The following is an 18,883-nucleotide window of genomic DNA, read 5'->3' on the forward strand; positions in this document are numbered from 1 at the left end:
AAAATGACCTTAAAAATTAAATCTGACCTTCAACATGACCTTGAAATAGGAAATTTATCTCAGAATTGAATTCGTAGCACCAAAAAAGTAGAGAAAGTGACAATATCCAACAATCTAGGACTAAGAGAAGCTGAGATTTAACTTTTGGTCTTTTCGGCGGGATTCATTTTGAATGTTCTGCAAACCGGCCACTAGGGGGCGTCACCATTTGTTTGTGGTGGTTTTTGAAAACCTTATGTCCATAACTAACATGCCAAATATCAAAAACTTGTCACTAAGTGCACGATCTTTATGATTTTTGACAGATTCCCTCCCAGCTATGGTGTGTCTTGTTTCTCACCATGTTGGCCTGCGGCTGCAGCACCAGCCGCGCTTGTTTCTTCCTCTGTTTCCGGTAATAGTTCTCAAACGTCTCTCGGTCGCCCTGCAGTCACAAGAAAATACAGAAAGAAACACCTCAGTAATAATTCATGACAGAGAAATGCAGTGATTGTTTTTCATCGTGCTGCTACAGCCACAATGTTGACCCTGCTAACAAAATTAAATTAAGATACGCCGCTGGTCCAGACGAGCTAACATTTGGTTTGGACCCCCTTTTAACGTGATGACAAGTTTCTTGCTAAAAGAAAACTGCCAAGTTAAACGTCAACTTGAGAACATGAGAACAGCGCCCTCTGGTGGGGGGACGCCGTCATTCTGTGGACGGTGTAGAACAAGGGTCACCAACCCTGGTCCACGAGGGCCGGTGTCCCTGCAGGTTTTAGATGTTTCTCTGCTTCATTGCACCATGATACAAGTGACTGTGTCATCAACAGAAGTATCATGACTTTGATGACAAGCTGGTGACGATGATTAATTAGAATCAGGTGTGTTAAAGCAGGGAAACATCTAAAACATGCAGGACACCGGCCCTCGAGGACCAGGGTTGGTGACCCCTGGTGTAGAAAGTGAACTTAAGGTTACTGCATGAAACAATTACTTTTAATCAGGGTTTCCGTTGTCCGGTAATTGCCGGACTTTGTCCCGTAAAATATGCCGAAGTCCGGTATTTTATAATCTCTCCGGTCAAAATGTCTGGTGAAAATACTCACTGGTGCTGCGGGACTAGAGTCCCCGGGAGTACCGCGGAGGGACACGCCGAGCCCCGGCGGAGGGACACGCCGAGCCCCGGCGGAGGGACACGCCGAGCCCCGGCGGAGGGACACGCCGAGCCCCGGCGGAGGGACACACCGAGCCGCGGTGCCGGGAGCCGGGAGGAAGCGGAGCTGCGGCGCCGACATCCACGTGTGCGTTGATTTATGGTTCCGCGTCGCACCGACGCAGAGCCTACGGCGTAGAGTACGCGTCGCCGCGTACCTTACGCCGTAGGTTACGCGCAAGCTTCTGCAATATTTATTTATTTTTTGAAGTTACGCTCGCGAGTCAATTGACGGGACTTATTTTATTTTAAATACCCTGTTTTTCAATAGAAATACTATTAAATGACTTGCATTGATATCGTACTACTGCATATGATTTATTTTTAACCTAAATGAATTCATTCAGCCTATGTGACCGGAATTTCAAACATTTGTCCAGTAAATTGAAACCCTGCCGGTCACATTGTCCGGTGCCAATTTTTTCTAGCGGAAACAGAAACACTGCTTTTAATGTATATGTAATAAAGCACAAGTTGTTAAAAAGTAAGGGCAGTAGATCCAGCAGGTTCATCTCATTGTTAAAATGGCAAGAATTACGTTTCTATACGGTCAAAACGTACAAAGACCGGGTCAAATACAGTATTACAAAAGTAATCTGTGCCGATTTGTACGGTGAATCAAACCAATTTGACAATTCTACTTCACAATGCCTGCATTCAGGGCTTATCCAAGAGTACGCTTAGATAACGAATGAAATGAAATAAAATGATAAGAAAAGAGGTAAAATAATAATAAATAAAAATTGGATAAAAATCGGAAATGTCTGAAAAAAAAAGTTACAAAACCACAGCTATTCCATGTTCGGACGGTAAATTTTCCCAATTTTTACCGGGTTGTTGTTAATTAATATGTTTAAGATAATAAGGTGTCCCTCAGGGTCAGTGATAGTTTTATTGGGAATTAATCTGATTTTTATGTTTATAAGATACCGAGACGGATGTAACAGAGAGAATCCGGTCACTTTTCAAAATAAAACATAATTTTCGAAAAAAATAAAATAAAATAAAATAATGGAAATTGTAAATTACCTTTAATATGAGTATTTCTATAAATGTGTTTTTATGTTTGTTTTCTCATTAACGTTATTTAAAGACAGGATTCTATTTTATTTGTGATATATTAAGGAGACCGATATTTAGTGCTTTTATTTTGAAGGCGTCTCGCTGAGACCTTGTAAACATCGGATCCTGATTCAGAACTGATCCAGGACCAGGTCCAGTTTCTGCAGGACTCACCAGCACCGTGTAGATGTGCAGACACCTGTAAACAGGTGAGAAATCCACCAGGTCCTGAGCCGTGAGAACCTGTCAACACAAACCAGGAAACACAGTTACTGACTACGTTTACATCAGTCAAAATTGCTAATATCCCGGTTACTGAAACATTCAGAATATTCCGTTTACATGGTAATTAATCATTCAGGATATCTGGATCAAACCAGCGACACACGGAGAACGTGATGACACAATTCCCGTCATTTCTGCTTCTTCTTCCTGTATCCAAATTCAAAACAAATGCTGCTTCAACTTTTCTCTCTCCTTCTTGTAAATTTGGCTATCAAAAAAATGAAAACAAAAAGAAAGAGGAAAAAAAGAGGAAAAAAGAGAAAAAAGAGGAAAAAAAGATGAAAAAAGAGAAAAAAGAGGAAAAAAAATGAAAAAAGAGAAGATGAAAAAAGAGGAAAAAAAGATGAAAAGAGAAAAAAAGGAAAAAAAGGAAAAAAGATAAAGAGGAAAAAAAGATGAAAAAAAGAAAAAAAAAGGAAAAAAAAGAAAGAGGAAAAAAAGAGGGAAAAAAGAAGAAAAAAAGAGAAAAAAAGAGGAAAAAAATGAAAAAAGAGGAATGACGCAATTCCCGTCATTTCCGCTTCTTCTTCCTGTATCCAAATCCAAAACAAATGCTGCTTCGCACAACTTTCCTCTCACCTTCTTGTAAATCTTCTATCCCGGTACTTTCTACCGTCTACAAATGCAGAAATGTTCATATCCTTCATTACATTTATGAAGTGATTAGTCTCCTCCTGGTCTTGTTTCTCCGTGTTTAGAAGAACTTCCTGGACTCAAAAGACCAGGATTCCTTGTGAACAGAACATGTGCAGAAAACAGATTCCTGTTCCGTTTGATGGGGATATTCCGTTACGTTTACATGACCCAATATTCAGGTTTAAAAGGAATAACCCAGGGCTCATATCGGGGTTTTTAAAAAACCGAATATGAGCAAATTCGGGTTATTCAAAGGGATTATTGGTGTTTACAACCGGGTTATTGCTAAAATTCGGGTTTTAAAAGGGTTATTGACTGATGGAAACGTAGTCACTGAAACAGCTACAGTAGCGTTCATCCAGCTTAGGTTTACTCTTTATTTATCTTCATTTTTTTTATTAATATTTTGGCGACAGAACAAATATATCATCACAAAATTATAAACATACATGATGTTCACTAGTGGTGGGGGGGAAAAAAAATCGACATTGCAATATATTGTTGCGCTCTCTGTCGCAATAAATAATGGCACACAAACAGCGACCAGTCCGGGTCCCTGAAACTGAATCAGCCTGTTTACTGATGTGTAATTATAGTGTAATTATCTCCACCTCTTCATCAGCGTCCTCCTCCTCTCCCGCCTCGTCCTCCGCCAGCAGCCCGTTGGGAACGTTAGCGTGCGTCCGTCCGTTCAGGGAGTAAACCGGCTTGGTGAAGTGGCCGGTGCTCACCTGCTTAGCCACGGCGCTGTTGAAGGTCCGGTGCTGCTGCGCCTGGAACAAAACCAGACATTCTCACAGTGCGTTTACATGCAGCAATTCAATCTGGTTGCAGATCTGATCAGATAATGACATGCAGAAGATTGGATCACTTGTCTGAGTATACATGCTGTTCTAACCCACAGCATCGCTCTGACTGTAAATGCATAAGTCCCGTTTATTTTGTAGCCTATCAATAACTTGAACACCAGAGTAGAAGTCATCGTTCACTGTTGTGCTTAGTTGCCACGCTGATGGACAGAAACTATGGTGACTTTTAAAAGAAAAGACTGCCTAAAGAGACTTTTCCAGCCGGCTTTTCCAGCTTTTCACACTGGCCGTTCAAAGTGAAGCCTGATTTATGGTTCCGCGTTGAATCAACGCAGAGCCTACGCCGTAACGTACGCGGCGAAGTGCACCGTACGTGCGCGTCGCCGCGTAACCTACGGCGTAATCTCTGCGTTGGTTAACGCGGAACCATGAATCAGCAAGTTATGCCACAGTTTGCAGATGTTTTGTCTACGCGTGGGCTAACGTGTCTGCTGGGATTATTTTGCGAGCTTTTGTAAAAGCGTGCATTTCCGAGGCGCCGCGTGGCACGGAATGGAACGTGACTCTGACAGCGAGGAATGTGTGTGTGTGTGTGTGTGTGTGTGTGTGTGTGTGTGTGTGTGTGTGTGTGTAGACGGCTCCTTTTCGGTCGGTGCGCCGTGTGTTTGTTTTAAATACAGAAATGACACAAGACTGAGGCTATGCCTTTCCACACGGCGCCCGTATGGTCGCGAAAAAATAAGGTTTATATATGAAAGTGTCAGAATAGGTAATTTTTTGACGACACCCCTGAAGCAGTCACACGACACCCCAGGGTGCTACTACTGAGCACGCGCCGTCTCCTTTCACTTCCGGGTGAATCCCCTCCCCCGGGGGAAAACCCCACCCGGGGGAAATTCTCGAGCATGTGCAGACTGTAGGGGTGTAACGATACACTTATCTCACGATACGATACGATACACGATATTGAGGTCACGATAACGATACGATACGATGTTATAGAAGTATTTTTTAACAACCTTGATAGAGGAACATATGACTGGAAAAATTGTCTTTTATTTGAAAGACACAAAATACAAAACTATACTGTACGTTTGCCCTATTGTTACAGTTTGTAATGCTTTATAACTGTTTAAGTTTTAAAGAGAAAGCCAGGCCAACCATTTTCCACAAACTGAACTAAAAGTAAATGTCAGGTTTGCATTATGATCTTCAGTTTCAGACAAGTACAAATATTTAGACACAAACTGAATAGTTTCTCTCATGTATGATTTGACTTTTTTCTTTTCCAGAAATTTAACAACTGAAATTAAATAAATAAATAAAAGTAAATAAATACATACAATTTTACATCATAAAAAGATTGATTCATGCTCACCTTATAAGTGTAAGAGGAGATTTATTTTTGTTAAGAAGGTTATTTCATTATTTTCTAAATCTATTCTTTATATTCTGATGTAAATCAGGGACTATAATGACACTAGTCAGTTTATCTGTAGTGATTAGTCTGTTTTAGATTGGGCGGAGTGATACGCCACAGTACGGCACTAGGTGCTGTGTTGATGTTCTAAAATCCTACACTGTTGAGGGACATTAAAGTACACTGGAACTCAGCAGAAGTTTCCCCGTGTTTATCCTACTCACCACCCCAAAAAGGTTTAATTTAATAAGGTAAGGCTTAACTCTACACCAGCCTTACATTAGTAAAAGTTCAGAGCTCAAAACCCTGCAAGAGTCCCGTGATCGGGACCAAAACGGGACTAGTTTCTTCTGAGCGGAGGAAGATTTTGGTCCGCGGGTCGAGGCGCGGTCGCGGTTGGATGCGCGTTTCTAGTCAACACAATAGATTAATATTAATAACCCAATATCGCGATACAGTTTGTCACCTCCACGACACGTATTGTGACATTTTTGTATCGCGAAATTTCGTGGCACGATATATTGTTACACCCCTAGCAGACTGTAACATCTATGTCCCCGTACACATGGCATTAACAACCCGATTGCGACTGGGTTATCTAGGTGCTCCAACCTGGTTAATGAATCTGGTTAGTCAGTCCCACATAGGTCCCAACTAGATCAGGTTGAGGTGCTTACATGCAGTTTAAAAGTCTCAACGATGTCTAACCCGATCTGCAACCCGGTTGAATTGCTGCATGGAAACGCACTGTCAGATCCAGTGCACCATAGGATCACCCTATACGCTGATGACGTTTTACTATTGATACAATCCTGGCCGTGGTCCAGACCGCCGGTCTAGGCTAGAAAAGCCCGTACCTGTCTCAGACCTGTCTCATTACTCAGGAAAAGCCCGTACCTGTCTCATTACTCAGGAAAAGCCCGTACCTGTCTCATTACTCAGGAAAAGCCCGTACCTGTCTCAGATCTGTCTCATACCTCAGATGAGTCTCCTACCTGTCTCATGGCCGTCTCCCCGACCTTGTCCGAGTGTTTCCGGATGCTCTCCAGGAAGTCCTTGAGGTCCGACATGGAGACGTCCTTGATCTCCTCCCGGAGCTTCGGCAGGTTCTCGGCCATGATCTGGCAGAACCGGTAGTGGCTCACCCTGCAGGGGTTAAAGGTTAAAGGTCACGCAAGCTGGGAACCTTCAGTTAGAACCTTCAGTTAGAACCGTTTACAGGAACTACAGGAGACGACGGGAGCGAGGTGGAAATGAGCTCCTGGGAGTTTTAATCTTTCACCTTCTCTCTTCTTCTTTGATCTACAACATCCTGTTTGTGCTAACTGTATATGACACAATCAGTGTGTTTACGTGGGAAGTTTAATTCCTCTTTAATTCAGAATTAAGTGTCTGTTTATTCTGATTTTAAATCTGAATAGAATTCCGCGATCAGGTATACACTGATTAAAAAAAGAAAAAAAGAAGAAAATAAATTAAATACATTTTTTTTTTAAATTAAAAAAGAGAAAAAGAAACAAATTTAAATAAAATCAATAAAATTAAAAGAAAAGAAAATAAATAAAAGAAGAAAAAACTAAATAAAAATGATAATAATAAAAAAAATACATTTAATTTAATATTAAATAAATTTTTAACTAACTCCTTTCATTCTCCCTCACATATTCATTCCAATGGAAAGTTTCCAAATAAATAAATCTAAAAGCTCCCCGGCGGAACTTCCTGGGATTGTGGAAGGTTTCAGGAAACATAGTGGGGCGATCAAATCCAGCTTTACATCTGGATTAAATGATATTAATGCAGAAATAAAGTCACATTTCCAGCAGGGCTGGAGGACACGGAGGTTCAAGATCAGGAGTTTACGTAATAAAGACCCTGTTCTGGCTCGTGGTTTAGGTTTGATCACATGGTTTAGTCTCAGAGTAGTTTCCAGTAAGAACGAGTGAGAACAAGCGTCCATGAAGGGGATTAGAGGACTGATCATGTGACCTTACCTGGGGATGTAAACTGATCATGTGACCTTACCTGGGGATGTAAACTGATCATGTGACCTTACCTGGGGATGTAAACCTTCTCCAGCTGCTCCATGGTCTTCAGTGCAGCGTAATATCTGCAGAGACACAATCAGCTGTCAATACCACGATCAATACAGTTCACAACTGTCATCTCCTTTAAATCAGGTCTAAAAACATTACCGTTTACTGAAGCTGTTTACCGCGCAAAGTTATGGATAAGCCCTGAATGCAGGCGTTGTGACGTAGAATTGTCAAAACTGGTTTAAATTCACCGTACGAATTGTTACAGATTACTTTTGTAATCGTGTATTTGACCAGGTCTTTGTATGTTTTCATTTTATTTGTTATTTACTGTTTAATTGTGTCTTGCCGCTTTTAATGTTGACGTAAATCACTTTGAATTACCTTGTGTTGAATTGTGCTGTATAAGTAAACGTGCCTTGCCTTTCTTTCTTTCTTTCTTTCTTTCTTTCTTTCTTTCTTTCTTTCTTTCTTTCTTTCTTTCTTTCTTTCTTTCTTTCTTTCTTTCTTTCTTTCTTTCTTTCTTTCTTTCTTTCTTTGTAATCAGCACAGATTACTTTTGTAATCCTGTATTTGACCCGGTCTTTGTACGTTTTCACCGTATAGAAACGTAATTCTTCATTTTAAGAATGAGATGAACCTGCTGGATCTACTGCCCTTAGTTTTTAACAAATTGTGCTTTCTATTATTTTATTTTTCTATCATTTTATTTGTTATTTATGTTTTAATTGTGTCTTGCCGCTTTTAATGTTGATGTAAAGCACTTTGAATTATCTTGTGTTGATTTGTGCTGTACAAATAAACTTGCCGTTCGTTCGTTCGTTCGTTCGTTCGTTCGTTCGTTCGTTCGTTCGTTCGTTCGTTCGTTCGTTCGTTCGTTCGTTCGTTCGTTCGTTCGTTCGTTCGTTCGTTCGTTCGTTCGTTCGTTCGTTCGTTCGTTCGTTCGTTCGTTCGTTCGTTCGTTCGTTCGTTCGTTCGTTCGTTCGTTCGTTCGTTCGTTCGTTCCAGCACAGGTTACTTTCTAATACTGTATTTGACCGGGTCTTTGTACGTTTTGACCGTATAGAAACGTAGAATCTACTGCCCTTACTTTTTAGCTACTTTTTAACAACTTGTGCTTTCAATTATTTTACCCCTTTTCATATAATTTTATTTCATTTTACTTGTTATTTACTGTTTAATTGTGTCCTGCCGCTTTTAATGTTGATGTAAAGCACTTTGAATTACCTTGTGTTGATTTGTGCTGTACAAATAAACTTGCCGTTCGTTCGTTCGTTCGTTCGTTCGTTCGTTCGTTCGTTCGTTCGTTCGTTCGTTCGTTCGTTCGTTCGTTCGTTCGTTCGTTCGTTCGTTCGTTCGTTCGTTCGTTCGTTCGTTCGTTCGTTCGTTCGTTCGTTCGTTCGTTCGTTCGTTCGTTCGTTCGTTCGTTCGTTCGTTCGTTCCAGCACAGATTACTTTCTAATACTGTATTTGACCGGGTCTTTGTACGTTTTGACCGTATAGAAACGTAGAATCTACTGCCCTTAATTTTTAGCTACTTTTTAACAACTTGTGCTTTCAATTATTTGACCTCTTTTCATATAATTTTATTTCATTTTATTTGTTATTTACTGTTTAATTGTGTCTTGCTGCTTTTAATGTTGACGTAAATCACTTTGAATTACCTTGTGTTGAATTGTGCTCTACAAATAAACGTATGTCTTATGAATACTAGCTTTTATTTCCATATTTGAGTGTCTAACGCGGAGGTCTAAGCTAGTTGCTGGAACCCCCGGGGTTCAGCCCCGGGTCAGTGTGTTAAGCTCCCATCATTAGGGCTGTGAAGAGATCTAATTGGTCGGTCAGCGAGTATGAAACGTGTTACAAACCAAGAGGAGACACTCTCACAAAGTGTGTGGTGAAAAGGTTCGTCCCGACGCGGGAGGGGAGAATGTGACCCGGGGAGAGACGCCAGCGCTGGCATGTCATTAGTGTCTGTAATTAACACACACACACTCGTCCCTGGAGGTGACCAGCGTTTAAACTGTACTACACACACACACACACACGCACACACACTCGTCCCTGGAGGTGGCCGGCGTTTAAACTGTACTACACACACACACACACACGCACACACACTCGTCCCTGGAGGTGACCGGCGTTTAAACTGTACTACACACACACACACACACACACACACCCACACACACACACACACACACACACACACACACACACACACACACACACACACACACACACACACACAGACACACACAGACACACACACACACACACACACTCGTCCCTGGAGGTGGCCGGCGTTTAAACTGTACTACACACACACACACACACACACACACACACACACACACACACACTCGTCCCTGGAGGTGACCAGCGTTTAAACTGTACCACACACACACACACACACACACACACACACACACACACACACACACACACACACACACACGTCCCTGGAGGTGACCGGCGTTTAAACTGTACTACACACACACACACACACACACACACACACACACACACACACACACACACACACACACACACACACACACACACACACACACACACACACACACACACACACACACACACACACACGTCCCTGGAGGTGACCAGTGTTTAAACTGTACTACACACACACCAGCGTTTAAACCAGGGGTCGGCTCTAGCGCCGCCCTAGTGGCTCCTGGAGAGCTTTTTCAAAAATGTTTGACTTTTTTTTTTCTTTTTTCCTCTTTTTCTTTCCTTTTTAACCTCGACATTTCGGCTTTTTTCTTGACATTTCTAATTTTTTTTCTTGAAATTTGGACTTTTTTCTCAAAATTTCGACTTTTTTTCTTCAAAATTTAGATTTTTTCTCGACATTTCGACTTTTTTCATGAAATTTCGACTTTTTTCTCAACATTTCAACTTTTTTCTTGAAATTTCGACTTTTTTCTCAACATTTCGACTTTTTTCTTGAAATCTTTACCCTTTTCTTGAAATTTTGACTTTTGTCTCAAAATTTAGACTTTTTTCTCGACATTTAGACTTTTTTCTCGACATTTAGACTTTTTTCTCGACATTTAGACTTTCGCCATTTGTCTTCATTCTAAGGCTTATACAAGACTTTTCATTTTTTGCGGCTCCAGACATATTTGTTTTTTGTGTTTTTGGTCCAATATGGCTCGAAAAAATTTTGGGTTGCCGACCCCTGGTTTAAACTGTACTACACACACACACACACACACACACACACACACACACACACACACACACACACACACACACACACACACACACACACACACACACACACACACACTCGTCCCTGGAGGTGGCCAGTGTTTAAACTGTACTACACACACACACACACACACACACACACACACACACACACTCGTCCCTGGAGGTGGCCAGTGTTTAAACTGTACTACACACACACACACACTCGTCCTGGAGGTGCCAGCAGCCTCTGATTGCCTTGGGTTGGGGGGTTTGGGGGGCATTGGGGGGATTGGGGGGTGTTGGGGGGGTGTTGGGGGGGCCGGGGCGGGTTGGGGGTTTGGGGGGCCCCGGGCGGCCAGCATTAGTCCGGTGGACGAGGCCACAGAGGGTCAATTGTCCCCCCAGTGAATAGTCTCTTTCTGTCGGCCGCAGCGATGAACAAGAAAGGGTCATTATTTTCCTGTCCGGAGCAAACCCCCCCCCCCAATTTAAACAGACTATTTATTTCATTTATGTAAATATGGCCCCGTCGAGGTGGGGGGGGGGGACTGATAACACTTAATAATAATAATAAGAATAATACATTTCATTTCGGCTTCTTCCGGCTCTCAGCGAAGGCGGATGCTTTTTCGGCTCCTCTCCAACCTTATCAACCTTCCCTACTACTGCTTTGTCTGTCTCGTCTTCAGAGTCTCTTCCTTTTCACTCCTCCGAAAACTCTACAACCTTACAACATGGAATTGATTAACTGGTCTCTCAGCACAATTGACCAGATTTTTGCGACAAGAAGCCAGGGGGTAAGGGAGCCCTCTTGCCCCGACGGGACATTCTTTTCTGGATATACAATGGATTCTTACAAAAACTGGAAGCCTTTGTGTCTCAAAATTCTGTCTGTCGAGGACGTTGAAGACGCCTTCATTATTGGAATTATGATAGCAGGATTTCTCTTGATTGTCCTCTTGACCGGAGGAAGGGGATTACTTGTGTATCGACAAACGCGTAATACGTTGACAGCTGTTTTGGCTCTCTCAAAGCTGCCGGATGTGGCTGAAGGGTCAAGCAAAGCGACCAATGCACAGACTCTGACGCAGGTAGAGCAGGGCCGTAAGCTAGATGCGATTCTCGAACAGAATCGCAGGTTAGCGGCGGTGTTTGAGCTCATTGGCAAGATTGACAACACCTTGGAGAAGTTGGAAGCTCGGCTTGGCGGGAAGTGATCACAAATTCGTCTGATTGGAGTTGCTATTGATGATCCAGAGACTGAAAGGCAGACGGAAAATTACTGGGCTGCCTGCAAGAAATTGTTGATTCTATAATTTGCCCTTGACAGAACGGCTTGGCAGGCCTCTCCGTCACAATCTCCCTGGAGGAATGTAAACAAGATGACTCTTGTTTACGGGTGGTCCGTATTAATGGTGCCATCGGTGTAAACCGGAGTCAAGTTCTCTCGTCTGATTTATGTCTGACCTGGCAATAAAGCTTTTTCTGATTCTGATTTATAGGCGCCTTTCAGGACAGGTGGACAGGTAGAGCTGGGTGTCGTCCGCATAAGCAATGAACATGGATGTTATATTTAGGGAAAATCCTGCCATCCTGGTAGATGATGAAAAGGAGGGGTCCAAGCACTGATCCCTGGGGGACACCAGAGGAGAGGAGGGACAGGTAGTGATGTAAATGTTTTTAGTTGAACCTGCTGAGTTTCGTCCAGAGAGATATGATTTAAACCCGTCCAGGGGTGTGTCGGATTGTCCAATGGCGGCTAATGTGTCAGTCAGTGTGTTTACATGGGAAGTTTAATTCCTCTTTAATTCAGAATTAAAATTAAATACGATTTAAAATGAATAAAAAAAGACCATGTAAACACCTAATTCCCAATGAAAATGGCCATTCCGAATTAAACTTAATTCCGAAGTAAGTGGCTGGTTTATACATAATTCCAGATCATGTTTACACTCATTCCTCTTTAAATTAATTCCGGTCTTCCGGTCGGAAACAGGAAACATCAAAATTGTGATCTTTTTAAAGTTGTAGCTAAGTTAGTTTTTCTTCCGGTAGTTTAACTTCCGGTCCCCCCCCTATCCAATCAGAACCTTCCCAACCCCCAGACCTGGAGAGGAATTGGAGAAAGACCATCAAACGTGTTTCCATGTAAACCTCAGTTCAGAATTACTATTTCCATGTAAACTCGAAGGAAAATAGTTTAATTCTGAATTATTTAATTCAGAATAATTAATTCCAAATTAAAAAACATCATGTAACCGTGGCCATTTCAATTTTATTCACGAAATTTCGACTTTTTTCTCGACATTGACTTTTTTCTCGACATTTCAACTTTTTTTCTCGACATTTCGACTTTTTTCTCGACATTTTGACTTTTTTTCTCGACATTTCGACTTTTTTCTCCACATTTCGACTTTTTTCTCGACATTTCAACTTTTTTCTCAACATTTTAATTTTTTTTCTCAACATTTCGACTTTTTTCTTGTTTTTCTTCCGGTAGTTTAACTTCCGGTCCCCCCCCTATCCAATCAGAACCTTCCCAACCCCCAGACCTGGAGAGAAATTGGAGAAAGACCATCAAACGTGTTTCCATGTAAACCTCAATTCAGAATTACTATTTCCATGTAAACTCGAAAGAAAATAGTTTAATTCTGAATTATTTAATTCGGAATAATTAATTCCGAATTAAAAACCATCATGTAACCGTGGCCAGTGAGCCGCGGTGGAGGAGGATCAGGACGGTAATGAGTCCAGTGTCAGCAGCCACGAGGAGGTCATTGGGGATCTTAACAAGAGCTGTTTCAGCGCTGTGAGATGGACGAAAGCCAGACTGGAATTGTTCATAGAGGTTATTGAGAGAGAGAGGTGATTAGGAACCTGAGATGCAACAGTGTTTTCTAGGATTTTGGAGAGGAAAGGGGAGAATGGAGATGGGACGAAGGTTGTTGGCAGATTTGAGAGATAAGGGAACGATACCAGAGGTGAGAGAAGAATGGACAATATCAGTTATTAAAGGGGCCAGAGACTGGATGGAGGATTTGACCAGAGAGGGAGGGAGAGGATCGAGCTGACAGGTAGATGGTTTGTTATAGCAACATATTTGCCCTGAACCAGTAGAAAGTCCAGGTCCAGGTGTTAAACGCAGCAGATAAGAACCAGAACTGGTTCTAATAACAGAGACCTGGGGGGTGGGCAGTTACCGTTGTGTTGCCAAATCTCCATATTTACTCATTTAAGTTAATAAAAAGTATCTCCTCATAGTTAAAGTATCTGGGATGCTGGTCAGTTGTGGTGTTTAATTCATTCACATGTGGAAGATGAAACCCCTGAAGTTGTGGACCTGTGGACACACACACACACATATAAATATATATATATATATATATATATCAGGGCCGCCGCAAGGGGTGTGCGAACCGTGCGACCGCACAGGGCCTCGCGCCCCAAGGGGCCTCGCGCTATGGGCCGTTTTTTTTTTTTTTTTTCAAAATTTTTTTTTTTTCCCTTATAAATATCAACAGTCACGTTCCATTACAGACCTAAATGTGTACTAGTCTGTGCATATCAATAAATATATGTGCAATGATGCGCGTGCCTGTTGTTCAATACAACTGATCAGACCAAGCGCAGACACAAGCTGCTCTGATCCAGACGGTGGAGTTGGAACAAACTGTCACACAATGTCGAGAGAACGAGACAGATTCAGGAAATTTCCATCAGGGGATGAAAAAAGAAAAAAACTAAAGAAAATGGAAGAGTTTAATGTCTCTCTGAAAGGCTCGTTTGATAAATTTGTTACAAAAATCACCGATCCGAACGGGTCTCAAGCAGCCGTGGGGCCCCGCGTCGAGACAGGCCAGATGATGATGAGGCAGGGGAAGGTATCCAGTATTTTGCTAATTGGAGAGTTAAAATTGCGCATATAGACACCCGATCTGACCAGAAAAACCCGAGGGCCCCCCCAGCCATTTCGCACAGGGCCTCGCAAATCTCCCAGGCGGCTCTGATATATATATATATATATATATATATATATATATATATATATATACATTCATACTTTTATCTTCATATATGTTGTATGTATATATGGAGCTTATAACGAAAATAATTTCCCCCTGGGAATATTTTTAGTATTAATTATTTTGATGGATGGATGGATGGACGGACAGACGGTTGGATGGAGAGATGGATGGGTAGAAGGAGATAGATTATTATTAAGTATTAATGCTAATATTACATTTTTAGTATTCAAGTATTTCAATTGATTGATTGATTGATTGATTGATTGAGGTGGACCTGCTGCTGGATTCTTTTTTTTTTTTCCCCATTTTATCACCCCGTGCTCCTACCTAACAGTCCTGGGCATTGCTTCCTCTACCAACCCCGGTACTTCCTACACTGAGCTCAGGTCTCCTCCTTAACCTGAGGAGTGAGCAGCATCTTTTCACCAGACAGGGTGGGGTTTCTCCGGCCGGACGTAGCGCGTGGAAGGATCACGTTATTCCGGCCGGATCCTCCCCACCCCATCTGTTCCCCGGTTGGCCAGAGGGGGCATGTATAGCCCAGGACTGCTGCATGTTTTTGTGAAGGTAGCTCACATTAGCTACCCAGGGGAACACGGGGAGAACATACAAACTCCACACAGAAAGATCCTTTCTCCAACCCCACCCAGGGTGAGGGTGCTGAAGTCATGGAGGAACTAACACGCACTTCAGCTGCTGGATTCTTACCTCCTGGACTCCAGCTGCTCCTTCAGTTTGCTGTACATCTCCAGAACTGCAGAGGGAGAGGAGAACTAGTTAACCCTAGTTAACTAACCCCAAGCCTAGTTAGTTAAGGAGAGGAGACACATGCAGGTTCAGTCTGGCAGGTTAACCCTAGTTAGTTAACCAGGACCAGGTCCCCCCCGTTACCCGGGATGCAGAGCTGCAGCTTCTCCACCGTGGTCGCCATGTTCCTCTGCTGGATCCTGCAGCGAATCACCTCCTCCGTCTGAGATGTTACCTAGGAAACGCATCAACAACGGTAAGATAAATTAAAAAAAAAAATAAAAAATAAAAAAAAATATGTTTTTACGTGTGAGTGATGATTCATACATTATCAAAAGGTATGTTATTGTACAAAAACACAATAATTAATATTATTACCTCCACAATATTATGTCAACAGACTAGAGTAGACTTCAAATTGTTTCAGTTTATTTAAAACCAAAAATAAAGTAGATAAGGTGTTTACAGTAGATGGTTTATAAATGATCTATTTGATTATTTAGTTTCTTTTAGTCGGCCTACACTGTAGATGACACTCAGTATCACACTTAGTACTATATCACTTTAAATATTAAGTGTAAATCAACCCCAGGCCGCTCTTGTAGCTGAATTTTCTCCATTTCAGATTAAAAACCATAGATGGTAAAAACCTGCCAGGCTAACAGTAGGATGATGGAAACATCACTGCTGCAACTGTGACCTTTGACCTTTGACCTGTTGCTTCTCTGTGTGGCCAGTAGGGGCAGCTGCTGACTTTGATTAATATTAACTGAAAGATTTTTCTGCTTCCGTGGATTACAATCTAAGTACAACAAAAAGTTCTTCCATCTAGTTTTACAAGTGTATTTGTAATGACAGGGAAGAACATGGAATAAGTTTATAGTGGGTGTGTGAATGATCAATAATCAGTATTATTGGCAGTAATAGAATGATTAATAATCAGTATTATTGGCAGTAATAGAGGGCCCCCTAGGGCCCCATGGAGGCCTGGGCCGGCCCTGGTTCCAGCCGTGTGGTCGTATGTGTGAACTTACTTCACTCCCGGCCTCCTGCAGCCTCCGGTTGGTGTCTGTGACCTGACCCTGGAAAACAAACACACCAGTTCAACTGTGAATATCTATGTGAATATAAACTTTAGTTCATCAAAACCAGGTATAAATATACACACACTTATATTTAAATAATCCCTCGCTGAACAGGCTCAAAGATCTGTGTGGTTCTTTGTTTTCTCGCTTCATTATCGTGTTTTATTTTAAGTATTACAACTATAGAAGTATATTTTATTAAGTATTACAACTATGGAAAAATATATTATTAAGTATTACAACTATAGTAGTATATTTTATTAAGTATTACAACTATAGAAGTATATTTTATTAAGTATTACAACTATAGTAGTATATTTTATTAAGTATTACAACTATAGAAGTATATATTATTAAGTATTACAACTATAGAAGTATATTTTATTAAGTATTACAACTATAGTAGTATATATTATTAAGTATTAATACTATAGTAGTATATATTATTAAGTATTAATACTATAGTAGTATATATTATTAAGTATTACAACTATAGAAGTATATATTATTAAGTATTACAACTATAGAAGTATATTTTATTAAGTATTACAACTATAGAAGTATATTTTATTAAGTATTACAATTATAGAAGTATATTTTTTTATTAAGTATTACAACTATAGTAGTATATTTTATTAAGTATTACAACTATAGAAGTATATTTTATTAAGTATTACAACTATAGAAGTATATATTATTAAGTATTACAACTATAGAAGTATTACAACTATAGAAGTATATATTATTAAGTATTACAACTATAGAAGTATATTTTATTAAGTATTACAACTATAGTAGTATATGTCAGTGATTCTTAACCATAGGGCCGCGGCCCACACTTGGGCCGCGAGCGCCATCTAGTGGGCCGCCAAAAATAATTCAGTTTTGTACGTGTGGGCCGCGAGGGCCGCGGGACTGCATAGCAACTCCCAACCAAATGAGGAGAAGAAGACACTCAGCTAGCTGTACGTGTAATAGTAAGAGAAATGGTGTGTATTTACAGAGAAAATCCTTCATTTTGCACAGAGTAGGTTTAGATTCGCCAGGATCAGGGATCGATTAATTGGGTCTGCGCCCAGAGCGAGCGAGCGCGGCGTGATCATTTATCCCGGCGCGTCCCCGCGGCCGGGGAGGTCGGCTGAGGCTGCCGCTCGGGCGGTGGGCTCCGTCGTTACTGCTGAAGGATGGTAGATGTAGATGCGTGGGCTGTCGTGTCTGCTGGACTGGACTGTTCGGGCTTTCGAAAAAGCATCGGAAAGTAACTGCTGCAGCGCGACCAGAGGGCTGCGGTGCGGGCTGTGCCCGTCGCAGCTGATCAGGCTCGGATGAAACCCGACACACTGAGTCCTGACAACTTATTAATGTAAATAACTTAAAGTAAAATCAAACTAAGTTTTGTCCTCGCTGTATTTTTAAATATGCAAACCGGAATGGACAAATTCATCCTGTTCAGTCTTCCCACTGGGACAAAACCAGTGTGTCTCCATACGTTCAGAGACCGTGCCGTTCAAAGTGCGAAAGTGAAACGCCACTGAAACAAAACACAAAGTTTTTCATCAAACATATCCACTCAAGTCTGAACTGAAGTCACAGAAAATAAACTGACCATCTTAAAACATCCTGCCCATGTTTGGGTCCAGATACAGCTGTGAAGCAGCTTTCCTCCACAATGAACATAATTAAAACTAAATATCGTTCCAGGCTCACCAATGAGCACCTCCACATGCATATGAGAACCTGAAACCATCCAGCCCAGATTTAAGTTCTGACAGGAGAAGTTAGAGCTCAGTTCTCTCACTGAACGACAGAAAGTGGGGGCATAAGATTATAAGAGGGGAAGAAAGAAAAACTGCAAAACTGTTAAATTGTTAAGATGTGTTTATATTAATTTAGTATAAAAATGTGTTGAGACAATTAACAAAGAAAAGAGGAAATTCAAACTGCTGGTAGAGAAATAAAATAAGATAGCATTTGAAAAATAAAATAAAATCTACTTTATTTTTAAGAGAAAAAAATATGTTTAATTCAAGTTAAACATGTTAATTGGCAAATATGTACTTTTTTTAATATAACAGTCAGATGCAGATGTTGATACAACTATGAGGCTACTTGAATATACACATATACACACACACACACACACACACACACACACACACACATATATATATATATATATATATTATGATGTTCTGGGCTTGAGTAAATTTTCTCTAAATGGACCTCTTAAAGTTTTAGTTGAACACCCCTGCTATACAGTGTTTATATTTAATGGGCCCCGGGCCACTCTGTACTGAAAAAATTGGGCCCAAAGGTCAGAAAGGTTAAGAACCCCTGGTATATATTATTAAGTATTACAACTAT

At 41.1% G+C, this 18,883-nt stretch overlaps 1 protein-coding gene across 1 annotated transcript in view; it reads right to left on the bottom strand.

Annotated features, from left to right (window-relative positions):
- exoc6 (exocyst complex component 6) overlaps nt 1-18,883 on the bottom strand; it is a 60,945-nt gene that overhangs the window by 22,250 nt on the left and 19,812 nt on the right. The window contains exons 3-10 of the mRNA XM_061708168.1: nt 16,469-16,516; nt 15,579-15,669; nt 15,396-15,441; nt 7,467-7,520; nt 6,406-6,556; nt 3,793-3,954; nt 2,435-2,503; nt 341-424 (exon numbers count right to left, since the gene is read on the bottom strand). Coding sequence (XP_061564152.1) covers nt 341-424; nt 2,435-2,503; nt 3,793-3,954; nt 6,406-6,556; nt 7,467-7,520; nt 15,396-15,441; nt 15,579-15,669; nt 16,469-16,516 — 705 coding nt within the window. The remainder of the gene's footprint in view (nt 1-340; nt 425-2,434; nt 2,504-3,792; nt 3,955-6,405; nt 6,557-7,466; nt 7,521-15,395; nt 15,442-15,578; nt 15,670-16,468; nt 16,517-18,883) is intronic.

This window comes from Cololabis saira, chromosome 19 (genome assembly GCF_033807715.1).
Source record: "Cololabis saira isolate AMF1-May2022 chromosome 19, fColSai1.1, whole genome shotgun sequence".
Taxonomy (NCBI): Eukaryota; Metazoa; Chordata; class Actinopteri; order Beloniformes; family Belonidae; genus Cololabis; species Cololabis saira.